Source organism: Elephantulus edwardii, unplaced genomic scaffold, assembly GCF_000299155.1.
Source record: "Elephantulus edwardii isolate Elephantulus edwardi_28Jun2011 unplaced genomic scaffold, EleEdw1.0 scaffold00110, whole genome shotgun sequence".
NCBI classification, from domain to species: domain Eukaryota; kingdom Metazoa; phylum Chordata; class Mammalia; order Macroscelidea; family Macroscelididae; genus Elephantulus; species Elephantulus edwardii.
The window spans coordinates 973,857-986,926 of NW_006399860.1; the positions used below are offsets into that span (position 1 = coordinate 973,857).

The window sequence follows — 13,070 nt, forward strand, 5'->3', positions numbered from 1 at the left end:
GGTGGGGGGGGAAGGAAGAACGAACTGGGGAGGAGGGTAGAGAAAATAGTGCAACAATGAATGAATGAAAACCCAAAATCTCTGTAAATGTTCATTAAAACTAATAAAATGTAATAATTTTTTAAAAAAAATTCACGTGTGGAGGCCAGATGCTCAATTTCTCTAAGGCAACGGTGAAAAGGTTAAGAAGGCAGGGAAACCACATTTTTGAAAGAAAACACCTAAAAGGGAATTCATGGGAATGTTAAAGAATTTTGAAAATGTAACCAATGTCTCTAAGAAATTACAAGTTAATGTAACTATCACTGAAAATACAAGGGGGGAAAAACACCATAAACATCTCCTTCTAATGAGTATACACATAACTAAACAAATTAGGATTACCTTAAAAAAGAATCCACAGCATACTTTCTGGTCATCATCAAATTGTTCCTTATCACTTTCTCCATCATATTTTTCAACAGATACATCAGCCTTTTCAAGAGGTTTCAAATCTGACAGGGAAACTTCAATCAGATTAACATTTTTCGGTGCTGGAGTTGGGAAAATGAGTTTTGGGGGTGGTTCTGTGAGCTGACTGAGTTGGTCCTCATTTGGCGTTAGACAAACAGTCTCTGTGATAGGCTGGGACAGAACTTCAGACACTGTGGACTCCAAAGGTTTTATCTCCTTTTCGTCCGGATTCTGTTCATGCTGTTCCAAAGTTTCCTTGGATTCCAATTCCTCCTTTTTAATGTCCTCTTTTGGCTTGGTTTCCTTCAACTGAGGTTCTCCATCGTCTCCAAAACATACAAAAGACCTCGTCTGAATAGGAACCTGACTTGGGGAAAACCTCCTTAATCGAGGAAGACTATCCACAGACCGAGGAGGTGTCAAGGTTCGATTCAAAGGTGTTATTTTTAAGTCATTTGGCCTAGGAGTCCTTTGATTTTTAATAGAAAAAGATGAGCTCTTCCTGTTAGAAGGCTGTGGAGATGGATGAGCAGGGCGAGGGGAGTCTGAGGAGAACGGTGCAGCGGAAGATGATGAACCCGCCTGCCTGGAAGGTTTAAAATCCCTCAGCTGTTTCTGTGGAGAGGGCTGTGGAGGGGAAATCACCCAGGACTGTTGCTCTCTCATCTGCATTAACATTTCCTGCTGAAGTGACAAGCGTTGCATTTCTTGTTGGAGAAAATGCAGAGATGAATTTAACTTTTCAATGGATTTTGTGTACTCTAAAATCTCTCCTTCATTCAGAGTTTCTTCTGTGGGGCTTGCCAGGTTCCACTGCTTCTCAGGATCCACAGGCGTGGTGGGAGACTTGAGCCATTTGCCTGGAGGATTCTCCATGCTTTCTTTTATATCAGCCAGAGACTTGCTTCTTTGCCCATTAGCTTTCTGTGGCTCCTTTTCTTTGGCACGATCGGTATATACTTTCTCATCTTCTGCACCAGCTGCTTCCTCTCGAAGAGGAGAAATCCCATCTCCTTTTTTTTTCACCACAGTCAGGAATGCTGTCCTTCCCATTTTCTGCCTCTGTTTTGTAAAAGCAGCTTCCATTTTCTTCTTCTGGGCTTCTATAGCACGCCGTTTCTCTTCGAGCTTCATCCTAAGGTGCACCATTTCAGAAGCCAAGAGCTGGGTAGTATCCCGTCCTTGTGGAAGGCTGGTTTCTTCTGGAATTTGTGCCCAAGCAACCACATGTGGAATGTTAAGTTCTGAACCCTCTGGCGTAGTTTTCTGAGAGCTGCTTCCACTGCTCTTTCCGTCAGTGTGATTCAGTTTCCTGAATTTCTGTTCAGCAAAGCTGGTCATTTTAACCCCAGAACTAGAAGAAGCACTGCTGCCTGGCTGAGACTTAGTACTTACTGTACTTGGACAAGGACTCAAAACCTCTCTGGCATTGCTGGTTCTCATATCATAATCCTGAAGAAATTTAGACGCATCGTCCATGTCGGAGTCCAAACTGACAGTATAATCTCTCAAAGAAGAATCCTCATCCATGGTTTCAGGAATATCTTCTGAAGGAACATGAATTCCAGTGTCTACTTCGGTATTGTCAGTTACGGGACTCAAGGCACCTTTCGTATCAGATACGTTATCAGGGCTGGATTGAGTTAGCTTGATATTTGAATTTAGGATAGTCATTTCTTGGCTATGAAGAAAGAAGCCATTAGCAATTTGGTCTGGCTGAGGTGTGTGTGGAGACTTGTCAGTATCATGAATTATTTGTAATGCTTCTTCAATACTTGGTGTTAAGATCTGATTGCCAAACTCATCGAGAAGGACTCTATTTTGCAAAGCTCCATTTGGAAGCTTATAATGAATATTCTCGTTAGAATTTAGTTCATTTGTATTAAGGGGCACATAAGATTTGAGGTCACCATGAGGGTCTACATTAAGTTCTTCTTCAATGCTTTCTGCTTCCTCTTCTCCATTTACTGGCTTGAAGGACAAATTTTTTCTAATATGTTTAGATGCACGATTGTTATTCAGAGTAAGTCCTTCATTACTAATAGAACGAGTAATTCCTCTGTTTGGAGCAGATTTTGGTACACTATTTTCTTTATCAAAAGAAATATCAAATGAAACTCCATGCACTGATGATCTAAAAAAAGAAATGAAAGTCCTTAAGTAATTTTTTAAAATGGAAATTCTTGATAACATTAAACAACAATTAATTTAAAACTTTCTCTCTTTTCTTTCTCATATCATTTAATCATACTGTCCGTCTCATATCATTTAATCATACTGTCCGAAAGGGAAGTTAGAGCTTTCTAGCTACTTCTTAAATTTAGCCTGCTTGACTTGGAACTATCATTCTATGGAGTCTTTTCAAATTCAGATACTAATGGAACATCTAGACATAGCAATCTCATTCACACCCCAAAAAAAGAACAGGTTGGCAGGGTGAGGAGAGATAAAGTTAGCATTACTTGGTAAAGTAAACATCCTAAAGGTATTCCCTTTGCTTACCTCTTCTCTTTGGGCCATGTTCCTATGAAGCTATCAACATAGGACATAGATGAAGACCTTCTGATTCCTCCTATACATGAAAAAGAAAAAGTTGTAAAACTTTGAACATTTTTAACTTACAGCAACTTAACATCTCATATACTTAAGGATTCATTAACAGTATTGAAAAGCAAGTGGATACATTTGGAGAATTACTTACTATTTACTAGGAAAAGTGGTGCAGGAAAGTAGATTACACTCTTAGCACCAACCCAATAGGCACTTTTTTGAAAAACAGACTATTTTTCTTCATGTATTTTTTAAAATAATTCTCAGTTAAAGTCTTTTTAAAACACTTTTCTAGGTGCCTGTAAATACAATACCTGCTGCTGAAGAATGAGCCTGGGGGCGTGAATATCTAGAAGGCAGATGATGAGACTGTGGGTATGCAGCTCCTTCCTCACTGCCATGGAAAAGAAATTGAGACGTTAAGAATGTATTTTATCCCATAAATACAATATTATCATTTTCTAATTATCTTTCTAATTTTTTTTTTAAGAATCAAACTGGTAAGTATATTGTTTAAAGCAATGGCTATGATCATGTATGCATTTCTATTTATTTTATATCTTTTAGCCAAAAAGTGTGAAGTATTTTCATATATATTACAATGCCTTTGTGAGATGAGATCTGGTATATTTTCATTTCAAATAAAGGAAAAAACCCCCCAACCCAAAATTCCCACAGATGTAATAAATTCTGGTAGCAGCCCTATTCTAGGACCTGTCTCTTTTTTATATACAATGTTTTCACAAGACTAACACACTATACTCTCAAGTCCTCAATGCCTTTATAGACAAGAAGATTTCTTGCAACTTCTTTAATTCTACCCTATTCCAATTAATGTAGGGCACTAGTGAGTCTATCAAATGATAGTGACATTCAGCCTGGATCAAACGTTCTTCTCTTTATTTTTCTAAGTTATAAATTTGTTTATGCCTCTTCACCTTGTAGTCAGGTGAAGGAATTTAACTTGCCCACCTCAACTAGGGAAAAATAGTTTGTAGAACCCCACTATCTTTTGGCTAACATAAACTGAGACAATAAATCAATCCAAGAATTCAAGGGTAAATTGTAACACCATATCCACACTATTTATTTGATTAAAGCGTAATTTATGAGTTTCTCAGAGCAACACTACTTAAGAATTTGCATAACATCACTCTGTCCAGGGTAAATGTTCATCTGTTTCTGTAAGTAGACCTTTTCCTTCTGAGCTGCCTACCACACTCTGTCTTAGTTGTGTTTGTAAGCTCCCTTACCAAAACTATTAGAGAATTCTCTTACTGCTCCCCTGTTGTGTGTGTTTCTATAACCCCTTCCTTGAAAGCCATTCTCAGTTTCTGCTCTCTTCAGTTCTTTGATGACAGGTAACATCTCATTATAACTTAGATACAAACAAGACAGCAAAATGTGCTCTATTTTCTTTCCTAAATAATGTCCGAAGTGTTATAAAGATCTGATAACTGCCTCACTTATACGTTAACATTGAGGATTCTGGTCAACTCTATCCAAGGATGTAGACTAGCTGTCGGAAAAGTCTTTATCTCTGCCTGTCTTCTTCATTTGTTGTTCCTTTCTTGTAAAATGATTATCTGGGTAATCCAATATTTGAAGATGTCACTACAGTATTCCTAAGAATAAATTCCTGAATCCTCCCTCAAAAAGTTCTACAATGAGGTCATATGAGAGGACTACAGATATGAAAAGGTTACTAGGAACCCAGAATGACTATAAACTAAAGATTCTTCAAAAAAAAGTATTTAGACATATACATGGGTTATGAAGAAAAGCTGCTATGCTACAACCTGCATTATGCATACAACCTTGCTTGCTGAAACTGAGGAAGATCTGAAGCATGTGCTGTAGTCTTCAATATGGATTGCAGCTTAACATCAAGAAAACAAAGATTCTCACCGCTGGGCCAACTGGAAGCACCATTATAGAGGAGAAGTGACTGAGGTTGTTAACAATTACAGTTTGCTCGGCTCTACCACCTAAACTCTTGGCACCAGTAGTTAGGAAAGCAAAAGAAGAATTGCACTGGGCAAGTCTGCTGTCAGGGACCTCTCTGGAGTGCCGAGGAACAATGATGTCAGTCTAGAGACTAGGGTGCGCCTGACCCAAAGCCCTGATCCATGGTCTTTGCTATGCCTCAGAGAGCTTGACGATGACTTACGATGACAGGAATAGTAATGCCTTTGGGTTCTGGTGCTGGAGAAGAGTTCTGAACATACCATGGACTGCCAATAAAACAAATAGGTCTGTCTTGGAGAGGGTGAAACCAAGCTTCTCCTTGGAGACAAATATTTTGAAGCTCCATCTCACATACTTTGGGCACATGGCCAGAAGGAAGCAGACCTGCGAGAAGGAAATCATGCTTGGAAGGGTGGAAGGACAGAGCAGGAAAGAAAGACTCCAGACAAGATGGACTGACACGATAACTGGGGCAATGGGATTAGATGTGTTGGGAGTCAGTGAGATTGGCTCAGGAGAAGGCAGGTTTCAGAGCTGTTGTACATAGGGTCGCTATAAGTTGCACGCATCTGGATGTCACGTAACAACATGCTAGGGAAAATGGGAAAAGCTAACCATTTATGTATCTCAGAGAGAGAAAGGTGGTAAGTCTCTCATGAGGCAGAAATTAAGGCATTTTCCAGAGTCAGCAATTTAGAAGGCTGTCCACTCAGATTTCCAGAAAGTCTCAAGTGCAAAGTTTCAGAAATTTAAATAATTAAATAATGGAAAGCTGAAAACCTAGACCATTTGAGTGTTCTCCATATTTTCAGAGAAGGAAATGTCTGAATATTTGGAGAACTCATGAAAGCACTGAGAAAATATTACAATGTAGAAAATAAGTTTTCCATGGGCAAATAATACAGAGATGCTTTTAGATGAGCAATATTCTAACCTACCTCTTGGTAGTAAAACTCAAGGGTAGTTACAGGGATAGAAAACTTGCCTCACACAGCAGAAAGATTCATAGTAGCAAGTCAGAGGGCAGACGCAGTAAAAAGATTCATAGTAACAAATCAGACATGAAAGAGGGAAAACCTTTCTTGTTGTTAGGTACTATGCAGTCAAGTATGAATCATAGGGACCCCAAGAACAAAAGATCTGACCCTGCGCCATCCTCACATTTCATAACACACAAGTACCCATTGCAGCATTCACTGTATCAATCCACTTGGATGAGGGACTTTCCCTCCTTTGCCAACCCTCCACCCTTCCCAGCACCATGCCATTCTCCAAGGTACAGGCCTGCCTAGCAAATGTTCAAAGTATATGAGGCAAAGCAAAGTCTCATCATTTTTGCCTCCAAAGAGCACTCCAGCTGTACCCTCTCCAAGACATATCTCTACTTTGTGGCAAATACTTTATAAATATTAGAAAATTCATACAGGTTAGAAGCCCTACAAAGGTGAGGAGTCTGGCAAGGGCTGTTACTGCTTGAGTTTCAATCATTAGTGCACCTCTCTGGTGGTTTAAATCCACAAGTGGCTCCTCAGGGAAAAAGATGGACAATCTCCTGTGTGATTGAGAGTCTCCTAAAAACTCTCTGAAGATTTGAGTTGGTTCCAATTTGGTATTGAGTTGAATTTAAATAAATATACACTGAAAAATTTCTTATAAGATTTCAGTAGGGGTGAGTAGAGATAGATGGACCCAAGAGAAACATTTCTAAACAAACTATTGTCCTTATTACATAACTGGCCAGATTATTCTGATGAGGCTGTTGTTATTCAGTGCCTTGAATGGAGTCGAGTACTACTCAAAGAGACCCTACGAACAACAAATCTGAACTCTGTCCTATCCTATACCATCTCCATCATCCTTGACACACGAGCTCACTGCTGCAGAAATGGTTATCAATCCATCTTATTGAGGGTCTTCCCCCTCCTTCACTTCCCCCCTTCCACTTTTCCAAGCCATGACGTTCCTCTCCAAGGAATACACTCTCCTAAGGACATGTTCAAAATATGTGAGATGAAGCTTCACCATCTTTGCCTGCAAGGAACACTCTGATTGCACTGTCTCTAAGACCTGTCTCTTCTGTGGGTAGCCCATAGGATATTTAGTATTCTTCAACACCAAAACTCAAATGCCTCAATTCTTCTCTTTATCCACTGTCCCGTTCTTAGAGGCATGGTGGGTGACTGGAAAGACTGTGGCTTGCATCAGGCATATCTTAGTCTTTAAACTGGCACCAATATTCTTCAGGACTTTAGAAAGGTCCCTGAGAGCTGACTTTCCCCAAGGCTGTAGGTATCCCAGTCTCCTGACTGCTGGCACCAAGTGTGTGAACTACAGATCCAAGCAAGATGAAACTGTAGACAATTTCAATCTTTTCTTACTTTATCATGATACTACTTTCTGGTCCAGAGGTGAAGATTTTAATTTTCTTAATGTTGAGATGCAATCCATACTGAAGGCTGCAGTCCCTGGTCCTCTGCAGCAAGCCCTTCAGGTGCTCCTCCTCATTTTCAGAAAGTAAGGCTGTGTCATCTGCATAATGCAGGTTGTTGTCAAACCTGCCCCTCATCCTGATGCCACACTCTTCTTCGTAAAGTCCTGCTTCTCTAATGATTGCTCAGCATACAGACTGAATAGATATGGAGACAGGATAGACCCTGAAGCACAGCTATTTTTATTTTAAACTATGCAGTGTTCCCTTGCTCTGTTTGCACAACAGCTTCCCGGCATAACATAATTAAGTATTCTGGAATTTCCATTCTTCTCAAAGTTAGCTATAGTTATGATTCACAGTCAAATAAATGCCTTTGCATTGTCAATAAAACACAAATAAGACATTCTTCTGATTTTTGTTTTTTGCTTTCAGCAAACATAACACCAGCAATAATATTCCTGTTGCCAGAGCCTCTGCTATAGTCACCTTGAACCCGTCAATTCAACAATATTTCACTTGCATTTGATAGTAATGATATTGTTCAATAATTTCCACATTCTGTTGTTATCACTTTTCTTAGGAATGAGAACCAATATAGATCTTTTATAATCAGTTGGCCAGCCCTTCCAAACTTCCTGGCACAGACTGGTGAGATTCCGGTATTATATAGTAGGAAATTTTAACTTTGCATTCAGTTCAGTTCCTAATATTAAGGACTAAAACACTAGATAAAGATTCAGTATTATAGTAAGTACTTTGCTGTGATTCTCAATAATAACAAAAGTAATGAGGAAAAAAAACCCTCAAAAAATAGTAAGAGAAATATCTGAAAAATTTTGAAAGAGCATTTAAAAAAATGTTTAAACCCAAACAAAAATTTTCAATTTCCCTCCAAGGCCCAAGAACTACATATCATATAGCCAGTTCTCAATTACAAACAAGATAAACAGAAGAAAAAATTAACAGCAAAAGTGTGATTTTAAGGTAGCTTTTTGGACCTTAGAAGATATTTTCCCAATTTCAGTATGGTTCATAAAAGCTTATTTATGAAATATTAATTTCATTATAATTTCCAATTACACTAACGTTTAAAAAGTAATCTAATAAAAATCAATTCAGTTCAACATACAACTGAAATAAAACACTTTTTATCTAATGTAATAACATTTTAGCTTGATCATATGAGTGAGATATATGAAAATAGTGAGAATGGAGTTATACTGGACTTACCTTGTGAAGTCTGAACTGTAAGAACTACTCATGGCATTCCTTTTGGCAGCATTCAACACAGGAGCTGAAGGCATATCTCTTGCAGGTTCAGCTAGAGCAAGAGATGAAGTTTAAAAATTTTATGCTTAGAATGGATGCAATATTAGTTAAAGATTTCTAAAACATAAGTAAATGATTAAAACAGAATCTCAAAATCCTGTGCTACTTACTAAATTATAAAATATAAAAAGTTATGATTTTAAATACTTCAAAACATTAATTTTTAAAAAAAATTCTGCCTGAAATATTGTCGCTATAAATGAAGAATATTCTATCAAGGCTAATTAGGGAAAAGGCATACTATAAAATAAGTATGTTTTCAATAAAAAGAAATGTATTTCATTTTGCTAAAGCTGCCATAGAATTTCAACTGTGTATGGTCATCTCTGCCTTTTTAATGAAATAGTTGGCATTTTGGTAATTAATGCAGAGATAGTATTTCATTGGAGAATCATTAAATCTACTGATAAGAGTTTAGCTTTCTGGAATAACTTTGGAGAAAAACTACACTTACTTTGAGCTCTATGGCAACAGCCAGTCTGAATAGAGGGCTCACATATTAAATATTATGAGAAAATTCTATGCTAAATTATAAAAAAATTGTAAAAATATTGGTTAGGATTATTATTAAAGACATCTTATGTTCTTTAATTGCCTTAGAGTAGGATTGTAACGTCTTTCTAGGTATTCTGTTATATAATGACTCAGTACTCATGATCGGCCAAAAGCAGCTTAGAAACACCAGAAGAGATTAAATATTCATTATCACATATTTCTGAGTTTTGCCTGAGATTTAATAGGCTGCCTGATGTCAGCTAATCACTGGAATGATGTTTCTCCTTGGTGATATTTTCTCCTACCACTTGAGGCCTTTCCCTTCCTTTTTGGGACAGAAGTAGAATAAAGTGATTCTAGTGATTAGAATAGCAAAATTTGGAGCTAAGGAAAGCAGCTAAAGTAGCTGGGATGCATAATAATCATGTTTTGTGTCACTTAGAGGGGTAGAAATAACTAAGTTATGTGGGAGTGAAGTTCTCTAGTAGGGCTTAGCTTATAGTTTTATCTAGATAAGTTTTTCCTTCCCTAGGAAAATAAGCATCTGGTTTATAATGCAAACCAATTAAAATTTTACCATATGAAATAGAGAAAAGTTAAGATTTTTTTTCTTTATATATATTTAGGGATTTTAATAGTAATTTACTTATTTATCCAGAGAAGAAAGGCCTAGCAATCAAATTCCGTAAGGATTACAGCAAAGAAAATCCTACGGAGCTGTTCTGCTCTCTAATACCGAGTGTCACCATCAGCTGGAATCAACTTGACCTCAATGGATTTTATTCTTAATTAATTTTATTCTAGTTAGGTACCATCAGTAGATCATGATGTTCTAATAATCATAAACTTACTACATTTTGGTCTTTCCCTCTTTCTTACACGCACGCATGCACACACACACACATATTTGTATATAATTTTACATGGCTTAAGGCCAAATTTTAAAAAGCAAGTTATGATTTGGGAACTGTGGAACCTCAGAATCCAAGAGGAACAACTCAAGATGAGGGTGAAAGATGTAAAGAAAACAAAGTGTGTAAGAAGTCTAAACTAAAATTTCTCATGTTAAGCCTTCAAATTCAGTTATTCTCTTTATTTCCTTTCCTATATAAATCATCAGTCTGTACTAGAGAATTCAATGGCTTACAATATATAAAATATTCAGAATCAAGGAGAAGAATTGAAACCTAAAACAATGATAGGTTTCCCCTCTTGAAATGTTTTTCTATTTACATTTAAAATTTAAAATGTTGGTTGCCAAATCTCTTATATGATACCAAATGATTACTGATCCTTTCTGAATAAAGATGAAAATGAGTGCAGGGAAATTAGATGAATGGAAAAGGCAAATACAATGGAAATAATAAGAATGTTCATGCAATGTGAAGAATGTAATCAAGTTGCTGAACAACTTGTGTTGAAATTGTTGAATGAGTAAATAAACATCTGTATAAACACTCACTAACACAGAAAAAAGTATTTTTTTTTTAGGAATATATATATTTTTAATTTTAATGAAAGTTTACAGAGACTTAGGGTTTCCAGTCATTCATTGTTACTCTTTTTCTCCCTTTCCTTCACCTCTCCCCCCAATTCACTCTTCTTGAAAAGAAAAACTCTTTCATTGTTATGCAATCCCTTCCCTCAAGTCCACTCCACTATGCAGCCTTCACTCTGGACTTTTGTAATGACAAGAATGCCCATTCATATGTCCCTTTTAAACAGCTCTCTCCCTCAACTGTTTCAATGCAATACACATCATTCCTCTCCTCCTTTTCTGTCTTCCCTCAACCCTGATGTCAGTCTCGTTTTACAACAGTGGCCCTACGAAACAGTTGTCCTTTTGTAACTGAGATATTTCACTCAGCATAATGTCCTCTAGGCTCACCCATTTTGAATAATATTGCATGAGTTCCTTGGTTTACAATGCAGCATAGTATTCCATTGTGTGAATATACCATAGCTTGCTTCTCTATCCATTCACTTGTTGATGGGCACTTGGGTTGTTTCCAGCTTTTTGCTACTGCAAACAAAGCCACAATAAATATGGCTGTGCATATAGCTGCTTGGGTGGCATTTATGGTTTCTTTAGGGTAACTGGAATTGCTGGGTCAAATGGCATTTCTATTTGTAACGTTTTGAGAAAGCACCATCTAGCCTTCCCTAGTGGCCACACCATTTTACACTCCCACCAACAGTGAATAAGGGTTCCAGTTTCTCCACAACCTCACCAGCATTTGAGGTTTACTGTTCTGTTAAATTTTGCTAGTCTTACTGGGGTGAGATGATATCTCATTGTTATTTTTTATTTGCATCTCTCTTAGAGCTAGGGATTTTGAACATTTTTTCGTGTATTTGTTGGGCATATGAATTTCTTTGGTGAAGTGTCTGTTCATATCCTGTGCCCATTTTTCAACTGGGTTATTTACCTTTACCTTGTTGTGGTGCACAAGTATTTTATAAATTCTAGATATAAGTCCCTTGTCAGCCATGTCATTACCAAATATTTTTTCCCAATCTGTGGCTTCTCTTTTTATCCTGCTGGAGAAGTTTTTGGATGTTCATAGGGATTTGATTCTGAGAAGGTTCCATTCATCAATTTATTCATCTGGTTATAGAAAAAAAAGATATTTTTAAAAAGTGATTACCTCCTTGTGGACGAACGACACGAGGCTGTACAAACGATGGCTTCACAACTTCAAACCACCAGAAGAGTTCTGCCATGAACACCAAATAATTACTCTATAAAAGAAAATTGAGAAAAGAAAAATCTAAATTAGGCAAACTGGACTATAAAAAAAGAATAAAAAGAATTTTATCCTGCTCTACCTTTGAAATACTATGCACTCGTTACTGGGTATACAAACTAGAGGCTATTAAAACCTGGGCCAGAACATTAGTTTTATTAAATAAAACATTATATACTATTAAATATGGTAACATTTATTTGCAACCTCTTTATTGATTTTTTCCCCCACTAGTACCAGAACACATGATTGTGCTTATGTGAAACTTATATTTAAACCAGGAGGCAGTTGTCAAAATAGAGCAAGGAAACACTGCATGGTTCAAAATTGAGAAGGGTGAGCGTCAAAGATGTGTCCTAGCTCCGTATCTTTTCAATCTATATGGCAGAACAGATTATCTGGGAGGCAAGGCTCTATGAGGAGAAATGTGGCATCAGGATTGGAGGTAGACTCATCAACAATCCACATCAGGCAGATGACACAACCCTGCTTGCTGAAACTGAGGAGGACCTGATGTGCTTGCTGCAAAAGTTCAAGGACTGAATCTTTCAATATAGATTGAAGCTCAACATCAAGAAAACAGAGTCTCACCACTGGGCCGACTGGTAGCATCATAACAGATGGTGAAGAGATTGAGATTGTTCACAGCTTCAGTTTGCTTGGCTCTACAATCAACACTCTAGGTACCAGCAGCCAGGAATCACAGTGGGAAAGCCTGCTGTCAGAGACCTTTCCCAGGTATTGAGAAGGAACGATGTCAGCCTGGAGATTAAGGTGCGCCTGATACAGGCCATGGTCTTTGCAATTACTTGCTATGCATCAGAGAACTGAACAATGACTAGGGATGATAGAAGGAGAGTCTTTGGTGCTGGAAAAAAGAGTACTTAATATATCATGAACTCCTAGAACAAACAAGTTTGTCCTGGAGAGGGTGAAGCCAGGATGCTACTTGGAGGCAAGGATTCTGAAGCTCCGTCTGACATACTTTGGACATGATTCAAGGAGGGACCGACCAATCCTTGGAGAGGGATGTCACGTTTGGGAGGGTGGAAGGACAACACAAGAGAGGAAGACCCTCGATGTGATGGATTGATTCT

At 37.7% G+C, this 13,070-nt stretch overlaps 1 protein-coding gene across 1 annotated transcript in view; it reads right to left on the bottom strand.

The window, feature by feature from the left end:
- Positions 1-13,070, bottom strand: part of CAMSAP2 (calmodulin regulated spectrin-associated protein family, member 2) — a 154,573-nt gene that overhangs the window by 15,897 nt on the left and 125,606 nt on the right. Inside the window, exons 7-12 of the mRNA XM_006892113.1 lie at positions 11,875-11,968; positions 8,633-8,723; positions 7,085-7,091; positions 3,318-3,393; positions 2,956-3,025; positions 385-2,587 (exon numbers count right to left, since the gene is read on the bottom strand). Coding sequence (XP_006892175.1) covers positions 385-2,587; positions 2,956-3,025; positions 3,318-3,393; positions 7,085-7,091; positions 8,633-8,723; positions 11,875-11,968 — 2,541 coding nt within the window. The remainder of the gene's footprint in view (positions 1-384; positions 2,588-2,955; positions 3,026-3,317; positions 3,394-7,084; positions 7,092-8,632; positions 8,724-11,874; positions 11,969-13,070) is intronic.